General features: G+C 22.2%; 1 protein-coding gene across 4 annotated transcripts; it reads left to right on the top strand.

Moving 5' to 3' along the window:
* Nucleotides 1-3,427: 3,427 nt before the first annotated feature.
* LOC129608629 (uncharacterized) lies at nucleotides 3,428-18,056 on the top strand. Of its 4 annotated transcripts, none has more exons than XM_055520267.1 (3): nucleotides 3,428-3,890; nucleotides 15,411-15,538; nucleotides 16,518-18,056. In XM_055520267.1, exons 2-3 carry the CDS (start codon nucleotides 15,470-15,472, stop codon nucleotides 17,010-17,012), a joined length of 564 nt encoding a protein of 187 aa, XP_055376242.1. In that variant the 5' UTR covers nucleotides 3,428-3,890; nucleotides 15,411-15,469; the 3' UTR covers nucleotides 17,013-18,056. The 4 variants fall into 4 exon arrangements, with proteins under 4 accessions (XP_055376242.1, XP_055376241.1, XP_055376240.1 ...); XM_055520266.1 differs by lacking the exon at nucleotides 3,428-3,890 and adding an exon at nucleotides 4,118-4,259; XM_055520265.1 differs by lacking the exon at nucleotides 3,428-3,890 and adding an exon at nucleotides 12,638-12,714.
* The last annotated feature ends 1,328 nt before the right edge of the window (nucleotides 18,057-19,384 follow it).

Below are 19,384 nucleotides of genomic sequence, written 5' to 3' on the forward strand. Positions count from 1 at the left end.
AATTAAAAAAAAAAATGATTTTATTTCCTTTTAAAAATTTTTCTAATTAATAATTTAATGTGAATATTACAAACACATTCAAAAATAACACACACACACACTTAATAATTGCAAATATATTGAAAAAGGCAGACTGGCAAATACACTCTTTAAAACCACAATTGGTTACAAATATATTTTTATTTTTTATTTGATTATTTTTTTATTTTCTTGTTTTTGTGGTAATTACAGCTTCAGACTAATGTACCAGCAGAATCAATTACCTCTAACCTAATTTATTGAAAGAAAATAATTTTATGTGCGTATGTATATATATAGATTTTATGCGAATATTAAGTGTAGGTATAGGAAATGAACTTAGTGGCTATGCCATGCTCTTTAAAAAAAAATTTTTCCTTATCAATATTTTATTTTTTTTTTAATTTTCAATAAGATAAATTTGAGATCATCGATTACATTTCTTAAGAATATTGTCAGTATTTATGCCAAAGTTAATAATTTAATTATTGAAGTTTATAATCTAATTGAAAATTATTGTGTTTGTTGATTTGCTTTAAAGTTTTTGAAGAAGTGTTCATATGTAAAGCATCACTATTTCTTAAATTTTAAAACAAAATTAAACTGAAAAATAATTTTAATTTTCCCAATAAAATATTTTTAAAATTTAAAATTAAAAAAAAATAATTCTTGGAAAAAAGAAATTAATTGCATATGTATAGGCGAAATATCTCTATAAAATAAAGTGCAAAAATAAATAAATATAAATTTATCTACCACAGCGACATCTCCGTACAAATAGATTTTTGTGTAATATTTACCATCAAAGATCCAGAGAAGAAAATAATCATTTCCTAAGCTAGATGTCACTGTAACAATATAAAAAAATAGATTAAAAATAGAAAAACTATTAAAATCTCAAATAGCAAGAACTTGCTTTTGAGAAATATTTTATAAATTAAAATCATATAAATTAAAATTAAAATAAAAACTTTAAAATTCAAAAATTTTAATTTTCACTTAAAATATATATAATGAATAATTTTTTAAGAAAAAAAAATTTGTTATTTACTTTATTCATACAATCATAGATTTGTGTTCGAGTCTACAGAAATTTCAATCAGAATTTTGGTTCCTATATCAACGCATTTGAACAGAATTGAAATTTTTTCATTTAAAATTTTAAAATATAAAGAACAACAAGCAACAGTACTAATATTAGTTAAAATTTATTCTTACATTTCAAAAATAAATTTAATTCAAAAACTGATGTCATCCGAAATTAAAACGAGAATATGAAAGAAATTTTACATTATTCTTTAAATCCATTAATTTTTTTTTTCTCTAAATTTAGCATGAAATGTAAATACCAGTGTAAAAACTAAACACGCACTTATGCATTATACTTTAATTCTATATCTTAAATTTTAAACATATTTTTCGTGTCCAACAATTTTACTCCAATAATGTTTCCTTGCTTTTCAAATAAAATTCTTCAAATTTAAAAACAAAAAAAAAAATTAATATTAAAATGTTTTTGCAAATTTTTTTTAATGATAAACTAAATATTTAATTGCTTCCTAATGCAGAGCAAAAAAAATTTACAAACATCCGCTTCAAATTAACAATAGCTACCTAATTATTTAAAATGATTTTTAATTTATTACTATAATCTTCTGAGCTGTCATTTATACACTAATTAAAATACATTACCCAACAATATGGTTTGTTCATCATCACATTTTTTATCCATATATTCCATATATTTAGATTTTAAAATTCTATTATATCATGCAACATGCAATGCAATACATTTCTATTTTCCTGCTCTCCCGATTTGATGGGTATTCGGGAAATTTCCGATTTGAAGGTAAACATTCATGCGCCATTTGAGGCGAGTAGAACAAAAATATAATTTATAATTCATTGTATTATAGGGTATCAGAAGTTGAGTATACTGAACCCCCTCTATTTTACCACAAAATAACCAATTTTTTTAGTAATTTTTTGTTTTAAATTCCTAATTTACAAAGCAGTTAACGGGAAAGTTACGTACATTTGTTTTCCTATTCATATTTTGAATTTTGTTTTTTTTTTTTTATTTAATATCAAATATATTTATAAAGACTAGTGGCAAATAGTTCCTCTCTTTTTCTATTATATTTTTTAAATTTAAATTAATTTTAGTTTAAAGTAAAAAGTATTTTAATTTTTAACATATTTTTTGTTAAATTTGTAATAAATAATAAAAATTTGAACGCTGTAATCTCAGAAATTTATTAAAGAGAATTTGATTAGAAAAATTCGCCCATAAAATTTTAACATAAATAGATTAAAATTCATTCACAATCATTGAGTTTACAATCTTTTTTTTTTTTCAAAAGTGTCGAATATGACAAATTTTCAGAGAAATTTTCAGACAAATTTCAACTAAATTTCAAAACCTCACCATTGCAATTTATAAAAACGAACTCATAGCTTTTGCAATATTATTAAAAAAAATCAAATGTTTTTTGCAACATCAATTATTTTTCAAAACCAAAATATGAGATTTAATAAAATAATAACAAAAATGCTTTTATTTTTAACTTCAACAAATAATTTTCTCTTGTTAGTTTTAAAGCAACTAAAAAAATTGGAAGAAAGTATCATTAATTTAATTTTTCGTTTACAATTCACAATAGTATTCTGAATAATCTTCGCATAAATACACATCGTGAATTATTTATATTTTGACTGAAACAAAATATTGTGACATTTTACACCTTACCTTTAAACAACTCAAATATCCCATAACAAATATTTTAAAATTGTGCAACAATAATGTAATTTCAACACATTAAAGAGATATAAAATATAAAAATAGTTACTTTTAATAGTTAGTAATCATTTTTCAAAATAGTTACATTTTTTAATTTATTACATTTCTTGAAATGTAACCAAAATTTCTTCTACTCGGATTCAACACAGCTTTTCAATGAAAAATTTATAAAATCTTTCCAAAAATATTGACCTGACCCAATTTAAAATTCTCATGATTTCCTACATCACACGCATCTAATATATTTTTACCTAGTAACAATCAAAATTTTGTTAGATTTAATCTCAATTTGCCAACATTCATTAAACAATTGCTTACATTTACGATTTGTTAAAAAAATTATTTTACCAAAATTTTTGCTTTATCTTATGATTATTTTAAAATCATCATCTAGATTATGATTTTTTTTCCTATATATTTTACTCTATTGAAACTCATAATTATTTTTTCATTTACACTTTCTTACAACTTGATGTACAAGTTTTGTTTTATTTTAGTTTCCACTATATGCGTAAATTACTTAATAAAAATAAATAGAAAAATGAAAAACGAAAAATATAGAGTTGAAATTATTGCGATACTTGGTTTATTCTGATTTTAATAGCGAAAATGTGATTATCGCGTTATTTTGTATTAATTTTTTTTTTTTTTTCCATTTTTAATGTTAGTAGCCGAACATTGACGGTTTATAGAATAAATAATAATAATCAAGATGCCGCCGACCACCAGAAATGTGAATCAAACAAAAGAATTAAGTGAAAAACTTTTGGTTTTACAATATTATTATTTGATATTTTTTCAGTTTTCAAAGTTTTCAAGAAATATGAGATTTTACACAAGATATACCGGTTATTTCCATAGTTAAAAACAAAAAATTATTTAAGATAAAAAATGAAAGTGTATAAAAATTGAAGTAACAAATTAAATTTTAAATTTTAATTTTATGAAATGATTTTACATTGTAATTGTAATGATATTTGAGTGTAATTGTTCAATGTACTAGAAATGAAGCTATTTAGTGTTGAATATTTGAGAAAATAAAAATTCAAATATTTTTAATAAATTATTTTTGGTAATTGCAATTCAAATAAAATAACTTAATCTAAGACCAATTATCAAACCACAAAATTAAGATTTGTTAAAGTAATCTTAGTTATAAATTAATTAAGTGTTGTTTAAAAATAGTAATTTTGGAATATATTTTACATAACTGTACTTGTACAATCAATATTAAAATTTTTTTAGATAATTGCTATTCAAATGTTACAAGTATGAAGTGAGGGAATGTTACAAGTATGTGCTTATAAGACTGTTTACAAACATTTATAAATAGAGAGAATACAAAATTTTTTCCTATTAAATTCAATTTTAAAACTAGAAAAAATTCAAACTTAGTGAACGAAATTAGCTTAAATTAAATTAAAATTTTGTAATATAAAAAGTAAGAGCCTTATATTAAATTTTATTTAGCATATAAAAATAATGTGAGTAAACGATACTTATTTTATAGTGAGGGAAACCTTTCTGACTCTTCTGTAACACCCTTGTGTCAGAAATGTGCGAAAAGTTGATATATTTAAAAGTTTTTAACTGATATATATTAAGATAAAATGAGAAACTCCATTGAAAAAATAAGAATTCTCTCAATTCTCTAAGTGTTTTGAAATTTACACTCACTTTGTCCTACTAAATAAATGAGTTACAAATTGAAAGTATAAACAAATAATTCTATTTAATATGTTTGTGCGAAATTCCGCAATTTGTTTCAAAATATGAGATTTATTCAAACATTTTTGCAAAGGATATCATACTGAGTTATTTGTTAAAGTATATTTGCCATTTCTTTTTTAAATTATTAAACATACAATATTGATATTTGTAAATAAAATTTAAATAATAATTAAACAGATAATTGAAAATAAATAAATAATTTTTGAAAAATTTTCATAAGTAAGAAATGGTAATAAATTAAATTAAACTATTAATTAAGTTTGATATTCAGAATAGTTTTAATATATATATATGATTGAGATTTCGAAACACACTAAAGCATAAATTTATTAAAATTAACAATTATATATATACTAAGTCACTAAAATTAATCAAGTTTTTATTGCAATATGAGCGCCCGGATTATGTTCAGTGATTTACGTGATTCACTGCAGTGATTTCAGTATATAACACTGAAATCAAACACTTAGCACAAAATTTTTATAAAAATCTATAATCTAAATAGTTAAATGAACCAAAAATAGTTAAATAAAATTAGACACCAAAATAGTTAAATGAAATTTTTTCAAATAGAATAGTATTTGAGAGTCTGAATTTTATTTGATGAAGTTGACAACTTTTTTGGCATTAATAGAAAATGTCTAATTTAAATTGCTATCCCAAACTACATATGTATGTACTCGTATATTTTAAATTATCTTCGATCGTTTTCGATTTTGTCTTAACTTGCCACCTTATGTGAAAGTTAATTTATTAAAACTTTAATGAGAATCAAATGGAAAAACGACTGAAAATGAAACATCCTACAATTAGAAAAAAAATTAATTGTTAAATTTTATTTTTAAACTAATCAAAACCAATGTTTTTTGATACAAAAATTACTAACGTGAAGTTAAATATGACGTTGCCATAGGCACGGAAAGATTATTAAAAAATTTTAAAAAAAAAAACCTAAAATAAAAATAGCGATTTTTCCAAAAATTCATTTTAGTTTTTTTTTGGATATTATCAATTTAAAATTTTATTGTAATTTACAAATTTAGATTTTTTATTTTTCGAACATCTTATTCAATGAAAATTCGAATTCTTATTTAATATGTCAAAATGATTTTTAATTGCAAATTTTATGTCAAAATAAGATTTCGTAGCTAAACGAAGATTTCGAAACTATTTCTAAAAAATTCTAATACAAATTATTATCTGCCAGATTATTCATTAAAATTGGTGTTAAGTGTAATAAATGCAAGTACTTTATTGCTTTAACTTTTAATACAAACTATTGACAATTCATAAAATCTTTTCAACTTAAAATAAAAAAAACAAAAACAGAACAAGGTAAAATCGCTTGTCTGAAAATCAAATTTTTTTTGACAAATTTTTTAGATAAATAAAAAAATCAACGTTTTGGGTACAAAATTATTTTTTTTTAAACTTAACAACATCTATTTTATGGTAGCAAACTGTTAATGATAAGATAAAATTAAAAATTATTAAAGATAATTTAGAAATCATAAATTGTGACAAGGAAGTGGGAAATTGTACATATCTATGTATGTACGGGTACACAAAATGACGTTAAAAATTCCGAAATTTTAGATTCTCTTAAAAACTTTAACGGGTTTTACATAAAAAGACTTTAGTTGGATTTAAACGGAAAGTTGAAAAAAATTTTAATCAAATTTCAGACACTTTCTTTCACATTATCATTTACATTAAGGCCTAACAGTAATTTACAGTTCAAAGTTTTTGGGATTTACTTGTCTATATTAATTTTTTTTGCAAAATTGTTAAGAGATTAAAAACTTTATTCATATACGCTTTATTCTACTATATTATAACAATTAACCTAGATTTTTTTAAATGACACAGCCAATTAACATACCTTTTTTATATCATTCATTCTCTCTTTATTTGTATAAAAATATAATTACAAATCAAGATCAAAGTTTATAATCTATTTAAAGTAAATTAAACTTAAATATTTCTAAATATGTTCATACATACAACATATGTATACATTTATGTTCATGTATACATGCACGTAAATTGTTCAATTATAATATGTTTGCATATTATCTTAAAAATAAAACTAAACATTCACAATTTAAATTCACAATTTAGAAAAAAAATTACAAAGTTCAATTGTCAGAGGGGTCAAATGAACAACAATTTATAATTTAATCTTTAGTTACAAGATGACATATGTGTGCGTTTATGTGTTTATGTATTAAAATAAGATATTTGAAACTATATTTCAAAAGAATGACTGAAAAATTCAATATGTTGTTGATTTTATCAAGAAAAAATAAAAAACAAAGAGAATAAAAATTTTTAAATTTATTTGATTTTAAAGATTTTAGCATTTGTCAGAGATATGATAAACATTAAGATTATAGATGCAAGATTTTTTCAAATGTAAGGATATGAGTATAAGGTTCTCGATTAATTTTTTTAATAAATAGATTCCCTTCATAACACATGTTAACATCAAAGCGTTATCACTGACAACAATAAAAAAATTTTTGAATTATTTACTCTTAATTTTTAATTCTCATTGGTGATATTCAGACTTCATTACACATTTATTATTTATTCCCTTTTGACATTATTTTCCATATTTATTCATTAAATCTGGAAAAAAATGTCAAAATAATTATCAACATAAAAAATTAAATATGTTTTTTAAAATATTAACAGAAAATATATTTTTAAAAATGCAACAAAATTACAATTTTTCATATCCGTCGCATAAATCGGTACATATTGGACTTTCAATGATTTCAAATGACAATTTGCAAATTTTCAAAATCAAAATTTTCAACAACAAAAAAATAAATAAATTACTGCGTTTAGGAGATGACACAATTAAGATGACTTTGACTGACAAATGTCAATCAAAGTTCAAATAAATTCTAAACTATTTGAAATCAGTCAAAGCATTTAAAAAAAAAATTAACAAAAACTACATATAATCGATTTGCGTTTGTATTTTCTACCTAAAACATGAATTCCATTGAGTACGTGCAGTTAATATAGCAATACTTTCAAAACGTAATTAAAAAATTGCAAACATGTTACTAAATAAAGTCACTTACACTATTCGCTATTTATAAATTCATTTTCATTTATTTCATTACCATTTTAGAAATTTAATCTTTTTCTGGAAGCTTATAATTCATTTCCATATTATGTTGAGAATATACACATCACAATTAATTATAAATATATAATGTATACAGTATTAAATACTTTATTGCATATTATATTTTATTATACAGGTACACGCGTAAAGTGTGGATCTTTCATTTTATTATCCCCACATGTAATTATTTATAATAAAGTTACATAAAGAAACGTGGACCATTGTAATAATTCAACAAAGTATATAATTAAATTTTTTAAAACTGATGTTTGTTTTATTATTACTCATTGTAAATATAAAATAATTTTTACTTCTGTTTTCCATATTGAATAAAATTAAATGTATATAAAGTATGCATACGGTATTAAAAATGTGAATCATTAATTATATTGAAATTAATTTTAACAATTTAAATAATTGCCACTAACAAATTAAAAATAAAATGAAAACAATATGAAAAATCAAAATATCTTGATTCAATTCAAATTACTGAGTTGATCTCTTGCGAATCGTACAATAATTATGAACAATAATTTTTTTCCAAAATAACACAATTGAAGACGTGAGAGGTAAAATCAGATAACAACTAACTTTAAAGTTTTTCAGGAAATACAGAATGCTATATTAAAAATATATTATATTTTTTAAATGTGAGAATTTATTTTGTTAAATTGCTAGTAAATCTAGAAAATATTCGATTCCTTCTGTGGTTTATAATAAATTTTACTATAAAATGATATCGAACGTTTATTCCAGATCGTACAAATTCGTCTTCACAGTGATAACATTACATTACCATCACTTGTTACCATCATTTTGTTAAAGCGAATCATTAAAATTTCCGTCTTTGTTTTTGTATTACTCTTATTAAAAATATAGTCCAAAACAGACAAGGCATAAATATTTGATTATGCAATTACGCACCTTAGGCAATTAAATATTATCTGGTTTTTGCTACAAAACTATTAGGCGGAGTATGAATATACAAGTATGAAATCGCTACATAAGCTGTATTAATGTACATGTGTTATTTGGGTTTGCACAAAACGTTCAGTTTTGTTAATAAACTTTTTAAAGACCAAAAAATTCATTTCAAATATGAAATTATTTAAATATTGTCCTCACATTTTTAATTATTTGACGATAAAACAATTTGAATCTTATAAGTATGTACATACATTGCATATACATATTTGTATATGCATATAGAAATACGAATGACAATATTGAAAAGTACATACTAATTTGCATATTTATAAGAGTAATTATTCTCTTATTTCAATTTTCGTTGGATAATATGTTGAAAACTTTAAATATTTATTTTTCGTTTAAAAAATATTTAATCATTTTAAAAATTTGACTTCTAGATCGAAATTCATACCTACTCAATTAATCTAACTTGAAAACTTACAACTATACTTGACAGAATCAATTCCTGCACGTGGATTAATTAAGAAAAAGAAAAGGCAGCATATGTGATTATAATATCTTCCTGTCGAGCATCTATATTGCAGTATTGTGATCATTCAAGAGTTACTCAACGCTATACTAATATGTTATCTAGTTTTGCCAGTAATTCAACAATAAATATTCATGCACATGATACGAGTAAAAAAAAAAATTTTATTAGTAAACCGTGACGAATAAAATTCTCAATTTATTTTGATAACAAAGAGGTGCCACATAGTCTCCATTAAAAAATTAAGTAATTTAAAAATTTCACCTACGTACATACATACGAGTACGTATATAATTATGTAGATGCCGTACGTAAATAATATGAAATAACTTGATTTACAAATTAAGTATATGAATTTTCTATATATAGCCCTTATATGCGATAAATTAATTAATAATATGTAAAGAACACAGAAACGACATAAACATACACACATACGTATGTGAAAGCATTCAAATGTTTATTCAAATTGGACAGAAACGTAAAATAAAATTAAGTGAAGTAATGTTTATATTTCAATAAAGTAAAAATTAAAACTAGTTTTTACATTTTCCTCTCAAATAATTGGGAAGTCACACAACATACATATATAAAAGTAATAGTGTACACCATATACATTAATTTTCATTTGTATTTTTTTCTTGTTTTTCATTTCATTAAAATCGGATGTCCATATCAAAAATAGACAGTAAGTTGGGTTACAATTACATTTTTTTCTTGTTGCCTTTTTACTTCATTCTTTGTTTCCACTTTCATACTTCATTTTTAAAATCAGTTGACTATTTACATTTGAAGTAAATGAAGTAAGAGCGTATATTGGTCTTACGATAACGTTTTGGATAACTCCGAATCGAATTTTTCAACACTCATAGAACACGAAAATCAGCCCGCTCGGGAGTATTATTTCTGTACTCCTAAGTCCTAATCGCAGAAAAATGTGTGCAGTCATCATTCAGATTTTTTTTTGTTATTGCTGACGAAAAGCATCCAAAATTTTCTGACACTCAAGTTTTTTTTCGATTTCCTCCAACACTTTTTTCCATGTAACAATTTTTTTATTCTCCCCAAATAAAGTTCTCTTTCATGTTATATAAACTGATAATTTAACTTTCTCTTCCAGTTCTTTCTCCAGTTCTCCAGTTAATTCTCCAGTTAATAAAAGAAATACGTAATGCCATTAATGCAGCCAATTTTTTTTGTTTGCAAATTCTTATTACCGCTGATGCACTTTTGGTGTTCAGGACAACAGCCGCCTACTACATTGCACAACTGTGCAGAATCTGCAATTGTGAATACGATTTTTCTAATCTTAGGCTGTCATAGTTTAATCATTATCATTTTTATCACATTAGCACATTAGCATATAAAATCGTTGAACAAATTCTCACTTTATACAAGTATCTTATAATTTTTATGTACAACTGCACTTACTCTTCAACCTTAATTTATTTCAAGCACAATTAAATTAGTATAAAGAGTTTTCATTTTTGTTTTAGCCGTTATCCGGAAAATTCAATTTTGTTTAATGTTTGAGAATATGAATGCTTATTATTATGCACATATGTACATAAAAATTTTATGTCCATATATTTACTTTTCTGACACCACATTTTATATAAAAAAATTTTTTTTTGTTTTCACATTCAGCGGAACTGTTGATTGTCCCCCAATTTAACTGTTATTTGTAGCGAGACATTTTTGTTGCTTTTTTTTCTTTTATTTTTATGATAATCACATTTTGATATGCTTTATTATTTATTTATGTATAGTTATGTAAAATATATCTATATACATACATTTTGTATCCGAATATTCATTGAAGAAAAATTGAACCCGCAATGATATCTATATAATGCAAATTAATAGGCGCGGACATATTAAACAATAAAATAATGACAAAGAAACAAATATATAATAATGAAGGGTTGGTATTGCCTACTATATGGGTAATAAAGATATGTACATACGAGTATTATGTAATTTTTTGAGTTTTAATATATAGACGCGTCCATGTTGATGTTGATTATTGCAAATCTTAAGGCTAATATGAAACCAAAAACAAATATGTAGATAAAAAGCCTAAAATCCAATAATTAACCAAAACACTAAAATATCTTCAATGATTGTGAAATTTAATCCTGTGGTTATAAGTAACAATTGTTTATCTCGAATATATACAATAAATTCAAATTCGACACAGTGGATTCTAAAATTTTTCAAAATGTGTACAATATAAACTTTGAAGTTTCTCCTAAAAATTACAGAATTTTCAAATTACATTGAAATAAAATTATTGAATTCTATATCATAAACGCTTTTACAATTAAATTATAAATTTAATAAAATTCAAAATATTAAAACAACGTGGAAAATAAACAATTACTGGGTATATTGTATTTTGTATAATGTTTTTTAGAAAAATAAAGTTGCGTTCAATTGACAATAATTTTTACCTATGTAGTTCATACTCATACAAAACTTTAAAAATAAAACAATAAAAATTAAAAACTAAAAACAACGAAAATGAGAATGATAGCAAAGGGAACTGTGATACGAAGAGAAAATATAATTTTTTTCAATTTTTTATAATGGTTACACTATGAATTTACGCTCCTTTTATATCCCATATATAATCATACTATTAATCTCTTTTGCAGCTATCATAATTATGCCCTTTAACTAATTCAAATATTATATTTTGTAAAAAAAATTCTGTAGGGGCCCGATTTATTTCACACCATTTTCTTTCGAAAAGAATGGAAATTGGTAGTTAAATTCGCTAAATTGTACTTACACTTATAAAGGACAAATATAGAGAGAATTGTAATACAATTCTCCTGCGGAGAACTGTAATACCATAAAATTCAAAAAATCAACAAATATACAATTTACTAATAGAGATTTCTCTCTAATTATATTGCCATCTCCCATCTAATATCAACTGTATTTATTATGTGTTTGCTTATGAATTTTACACTAATCACCTTATTATAAGTCATAAATAAATGTAAAATTAAAGTACTAATAAAAAATAACAAAAATTGTTTCGACATTTGGAAAATTATTCTTGAAAATTAATTTGAATAATTTTTGTAGCGTTTCCCCTTTAATTAATGAAAATCGACTTGATTAATGTTTCATACAAAGTTGAAATTATGAAACACCAGGAACGCATCTTTTGTTTCATTTCAATAATGAAGATTTTGGTTTGAACATATTAGAGTTTTTAAAATATCTCGATTACTGGCTATATATAAAAACTTAAATATTTTATTTAATTGAGAATCTCATAATTCCACCAATCTCTTAATCCAACAATATAAATTTCATAAAAAAAAAACACAAACAATGTACATAACACTTTTTTTTCCCCAAAAAAATACATGACTCATTTTGTGCAATTCAGAATTTTTTCTATATAGTTATATTTTATTAACAACGAAAACAAAAAATAACAAAAATTAATTTTATTCCCGTATTTTTCAGTTCTATTTGGATCTTCGACTGTGTTGTTATATTGTGTAATAGAAAAACCGCGAGCTTTTCCACATTAAAAATTTTAAAGTAATTTTAAAAAAAAAAAATATTTTTTTTTCTTTTTTTTTCGTATTCTATTCGTATTCTATTCATTTTCTATTTGTATTTGCAATATAACATTTTTGTAATTATTATTTTTCTATTTATTTCAATGTTTGCACATAGTTCAGTTATGTTATCATCGACTTCATATTACTGAAATAAAAATTAGATAAGAATGATAAAAAAAAAATTCGAGTAAATTCAAATATAATTGTTTTAATTTTTTTTTATTGTGTTATCTATTTAAACCTAACCTATATATAAGGGTCTAAGAACATAATGTATACATACAAACATAGAATTTATTTATATACGGGGATATTATGTAAATTAAATTATGTGAAAATATTAATTAGTTCTATATATACATACATACATATAAAGGCGCACATGAGATATAAATAATTTATAAATTCAAAATTGATAAGAATGTAAAAATTCTGTGGTTACAAGCAAAAATTGCCTAACTCGATTTTGGTAATTCTTAATTTTTATATAAATTCGAATACCGTATTTCTTAATGCATATTTATGTCAAAATTGTGTAGAGATATATGTAGAAAAAAATATAATATTTTTCTCATTTCTTAATTAGCAAAGATGAATAAGGCATAATTTTTTTTCTTAATTAATTGAAATTTTTGTATTGCTTGTTTTATATTTTACATAATTCACATATACTAAAATTTAAATTCCAAATTTTATACAAAATGGTAATAAATAAACAATTTTTTCTTTAAACCACAGAATTTTATTCAAATGTAGGTAGTTTTCAACATTACCTTAGATAAAATAATAGATAAGATGTGAAAATAGTACGTCAAGTGCGGTTGTTATACGTTCAAAGAAATTCAACAAAATATAAAAAAAAAATATTTTCTGATTCGATTAAAATTATTTAATAATTTCTATTTTAAATTGTAAAAAAGTGTGTGATTAGCTACATAAAAAATTTTTTATTAATATAAAGTAAAAAACAAATTAAATTTTAAATTATTTCTGTTGTGTTAAATGAAATTTATTCAAAACAATATTTTAAATTAAATCAGAAAATATAAGACAACATAAGTGTACCTAGTATACAAAATATTTAAATTAAAACAAGGAATTGAAATTTTGGATTTTTTTAAAAAACATAAAATTAAACAAACAATTAGTTTTATACATTAGTGTAATTTTAATTTAAATTCATAATAAATGAGGATTTGGGGTTTTGAGGGCCAAATTTTATAGTCTAAGCCAATACAAATAATCAAAATTTGAATAAACTACTTCTGCTTCTAAAAATATTCAAAAAATCGCAATAATTGAATTTTTATGTAACAATATAGTTTGTGTATTAAAAAAAAATTCATATTACAAAATGGGTAAAAAAAAGACCTAGAACAGAAGACTTACACGTTTAAGAAATTAATTTATCGGAAAAAAAATATTTAAAATTCTAATTAAATAACACAATACTTAAATTAAAAATTAACCCATTTGTAAAGGCAAATTTTCCAAAAATACACTGTAGATTAATCGCACAAAATCTAACGAAGTCTCAATGTCTAAATTATTAAAATTTTCGTATTTAATTATTAGTATATAAGTAATTTATCTTATTTTAAAGAATTTATTTTATAAATATGTAGCATACAACCATCACACAGTTAAAAATTATCTTTAAAATTTTACTTAAACCCGCATTATTATGTATACATGCATACAACGAGTGTGTATATATTTATTTTAATGTTCTAAATTTCAGTTAAATATTTTTAAAACAAAATATTTACATAATTTTTTAATGCAGACATTTTTATTAATATGAATAATTTTTTTTTATTTAGAAGCGTAAATATTTTCAGTTTTTTTAATTTTTCTTATACCCCATATATAATAATTTGTTTAAATAATAATCTGTAGATTAAATTTTATCCATGAAATTAACAAAATCGAAAAACTGAAAAAAAATTTACTCTAAATAAAATTTTATTTATATTTGAACAATAACCACATTTTTGATATTTTCACGTGATTAAAATTAGGCAGCTTAATTAAAATTGAAGTAAATCTTCTCAAACAATTCAAATTCTAATTTAAAAGAAAAAAGCCTCCATAAAATAAAATGTAAAAAAATTCATTAAACTATTAATTTTTTCTGTCATATTACTCAATGGTTCATAATTAAAAAGCTCATAATATGAATGAAACTGGTGATACCAATTTTCATTTCCATAGCTGTTAGCACGATCAGATCAGAACAAATTTTGTCTCTCTTAATTTTTTTTAAAATTTTTGGATCATTGAATTTCTTTTCTTTTGAATCTTTTACAGATTCTTGGTTAGTTCATAATATTATTCCTGAAGTACTGAATAACTATTTAAGACTTGTAATCAAAATCCTTCAATGCGAATTGTCAAAACTTCAGTTACGATAAACTTAATTTTTAAGATTATAATATTATTTTCAATATAACTTTATCTAAATGATGTTAATGTTTAAAGTTACAATGGAATAATCTAGAAAATAATTGAAAATAATCAAAAATTAAATTTTTTAAAATAAAATATATTTTTTAAACCTGCTTGTATACAATATTGAAAATCATCCCAATATTTTGTGTTCAGATACTTTTTATGCAAACTACAATAACATTATTTTATACTCTAATTTAATTTTTAATTTTTTTTTTTTAGATCCTTGTAGTTAAGTAGAAGTGCAAAGTGAAAGGGAAAAATTACAAATATATAACAAAATGTCACAATCAACGGAGGCAAACTGTGAAAATCAAGTTGCTGTTTCAGATTTACCATTAACATTTAAGGTTCGTAATATTTTTGAAATTTTAAAAGAAGAATTTGATTTAAATAATTATAAATGTTAAAATTTACATTGAAATTCTTTAAACGTAACTTATTTCTGAAATAATCCGCCACTTTATATTGAAGCAAAAATTATCACAAATAAATTGGACACGATAGCTATTGCAATTTAACTATTAGGTTCAATTGATACTGAAACCATTGTTAATCAACTAAAGTATATGTATTTGCCATTAGCAAATTTAACATTTTTTTTGTTAATGAAAGTTCAAGCTTAATCGGTCCCACAAAAAATTTTCATTCATAATCTTTTTATTATTATGTACAAATAAAATGTTGAGCAACGAATAATAAAACGACTAAAACACTATTCTTCCATTATAAAATCTATATGATTTTCATTGAATAAAAACAATGTTAATGCCATACATAATATGGTTCATTTTGACTTTCACTGTGTTAAAAGAACTACTATATTCAATTATTTATATTTATAATATTAGTATTGAAGATCAGATTTTCTATACACTTCTAAACTATAATATTCTTTTTATTTTTTTGTTTTTTGGACACGGTCCGGTTCTTCCTATGATTACAATCATAGTCAAATGTTTTGAGGGGAAATAAAAACCATATATGAGTACATATACCCTTACCTACATAAATGTACAAATTTAAGCATTTATTAAGATTTACATATATATATTTAAAATGAATAAGTAGATAGAATAGTACAAAATATAATAAAATACAAAAAAAACATCAATAGATTATATAATTAACGTCCGGGATTTTAATTAAATATATAATAGTAACAATATAGAGTAGAAGAAACTCAGTAGACCTTCACAATGAAAATTTATATAAATTACTAAAAAATTTATATTTACAATATAAAGTTTAAATTAAATATAGATTTTTAAATAAATATTAATCATAATATAATTCTAAAATATTTCTATGTATGTAATTACATTATAGGTTAAATATATTGGCAGTGAATTAGCACGAGGCTTATGGGGCATAAAATATACTCGACGACCTGTTGATATAATGGTTGGAGCGGCAAAAAATCTTCCACCAAACAAAGTATTACCACATTGTGATTTAACAGTTTCTACAAATGGTGTTGAATTACATATAACAGCACCAAAAACAAATGAAACAACATGGAATTATCCAATTGATACAATATCATATGGTGTACAAGATTTAGTTTATACAAGAGTTTTTGCAATGATCGTTGTCAAAGAAGATAAAAAAAATCCATTTGAAGTTCATGCATTTGTATGCGATAGCCGTGCAACAGCTAGACAATTAACATTTGCATTAGCTGCAGCATTTCAAGATTATTCAAGAAGAGTTAAAGAAAATTCTGACGATATAGAATCGACAGTAACCAAAAAAAGATTTGCAATTGATTTAAGAACACCTGAAGAATTACAACAATGTTTAGATGAAGAAACTGAAGCATAGAAATAATTTTTAACAGGAAAACTATCATAGTATAAAAAATTAATATAAAAATTAATAGTAATAAACTTAAAAAAAAATATTTTTTGTAAAATTTAATATTGAAAAAAGTAATTGAAAAACGAAGTTAATTAGAAATTTTAATTATTAATAAATCATCCAATAGTTGTGAATCAAAATAAATAATTAAACCATTATTTAGATTAAATGATATTTGAAGAAAACAAAATTTTAATAATATAATTTATAAATTTTTACAATAATTCTACAATAACTTAAGCAAAAAAAAATTTTTTCGAAAAACTTAATTTTCAAAAATTAAACTGGCAAACAATAATTTCTTTTTAAATAACAGTGGCAGCCGTATAACTTTAAATATAAAATATTTAATTGAACATAACATAGAATAGTTACGGCTTAATGATTAAATTATTTCAAAATACTATAGCCCCGTAGCTAGTAATTTGTGACTTGAAAACTTGGGACCATTATGTAAGTAAATATAAGTTTACGTTACTTATAAGTAGGTATTGCTGCACAACACAAAGACACTAGAAACAAAATTTCCTCTTCAGTTGTATTTGTTCTTAATCTATCATCAATCTTCAATTGCAATATGCAAGTTTAAACAATTATTTAAATATTTTGCAGACATTTTCAATCTACAATATAAAATAAATTTTTAAAAATTAAGCTTGTTCCAAATATAATTTCTAAAATATTTTATATGAATGTATATATATAATTAATGTAAAAATCAAAACTTTAATTTATTAAGTGCATCATAAGGTTTACAATATAAGAATGTTATATAATATATGTTTCAAGAATATTGTTATAAAAAAACGTATTTAAGCGAAGAAATATTAATTTTTAATTTTCATACAGCTAGATTAAAACTTAAGAAAACTTAATTTTTACTGCATAAAAGTATTAAAATATTATAAATGCAATGTTCTGTAATAATGTTAAATATAGTTTTAGGTTATAATAATAACCTTATATAAAAAATATAATAATATCTAACATTAAAGTAATTTTGGAAAAATTTGTATTCATCTTTTGTAAAAAAAAAAATGTGTGACTTAACTAGTCTTATAAGTTGAAAATATATTTTAATTATGAAAATCTATTCAATTTAATTTTTTTTATTACTAAAATTATTAGCCAACTTTGTAATAAAATAAATCCTTGAAGAATAAAATTAAAATTTGAATCCAAATTAATCATAAATATGTATGTAATTCGTTTCCTATGTTGATAACTAGCGATTTTTTACATACAAATGGGAAATAAATAATAAGGGTAACTATTGGAATTTGAAAAACATATAAATTTCTAGAAGTACAAATGGAATGAGAGTCAAATCAACAACTACAGCTAAATTACGCGTAATCTATAAAATAGAAATTAATTTAAAACCAACATTACAGTTTTTTAAAAAATATTTGTGTTTCGTTCAGTAATTTTTTTAGTTATAAATAATTTTAGAAAGCTAACCAATTCTTTTCTTTTAATAGAAATTTGAACAACTTCATTCAGCAATTAAAAATTTTCAAATCAGTATCAGTTACTGAAACAAGTAAATTAAAATTTATTTATAGGAAGCTTTGAAAATGGAAAATGTGTTTAGCGATCTTTAGTGGTATAATAAAAAAAATTGTTTGTTTCTATGGTAAGTGTAATTATTTTAAAAGAATCATTTTATTTTTTAAGAAATTTATAAAAAAGTGTCCTCTTAGTCGATTTAACTTGAGAAAAATTTTTAAATACAGCAATCAAGTTTATGAATTTGCTAATATCGTATGATAATGTTCCAATTTTTTTATTTATGTAATTTTTAAATAAATTTCCATATGTTTATAATATATTTAAGAAGATGTACAAAAACATTACATTAAAAAAATTATCAGTAATTCTTAATTTCAATATGACTTTAATTTAATATTGAAATCATCCATTCCTCTTGTCACTGATTCATTACACATTGATTTATAGAAATTGGAAAAAATTTCAAAGAAAAAATTGTCTTTGTAAAATCATAGATAATAATTAAATCAAATCAAATAACTTTTACATTTGATAATTTTTTTCAATAAAGTATCATTTTATTCAGATCTAAATTAGAAAAATAGAATACAATTTTTTTGTCTTATTTTTTAGATATTTTTTTTTTTTTTAATTTTTGTAAAACTTATATATTATTAACGTAATTTTTTTTAATATTTTTCTTCGAATTTTATTCAAGTAACAATTTTGTAATATTATATAATTTTTTCACCAAAAAAAAAAAAAAATAAGCAAGTTTAAAAAACTTTAAATAAAGTTTTAAATACAATGCGTATTTATATAATATATTACATTATTAAATAAAT

This window comes from Condylostylus longicornis, unplaced genomic scaffold (genome assembly GCF_029603195.1).
Source record: "Condylostylus longicornis isolate FDR11 unplaced genomic scaffold, ASM2960319v2 ptg000033l, whole genome shotgun sequence".
NCBI classification, from domain to species: Eukaryota; Metazoa; Arthropoda; class Insecta; order Diptera; family Dolichopodidae; genus Condylostylus; species Condylostylus longicornis.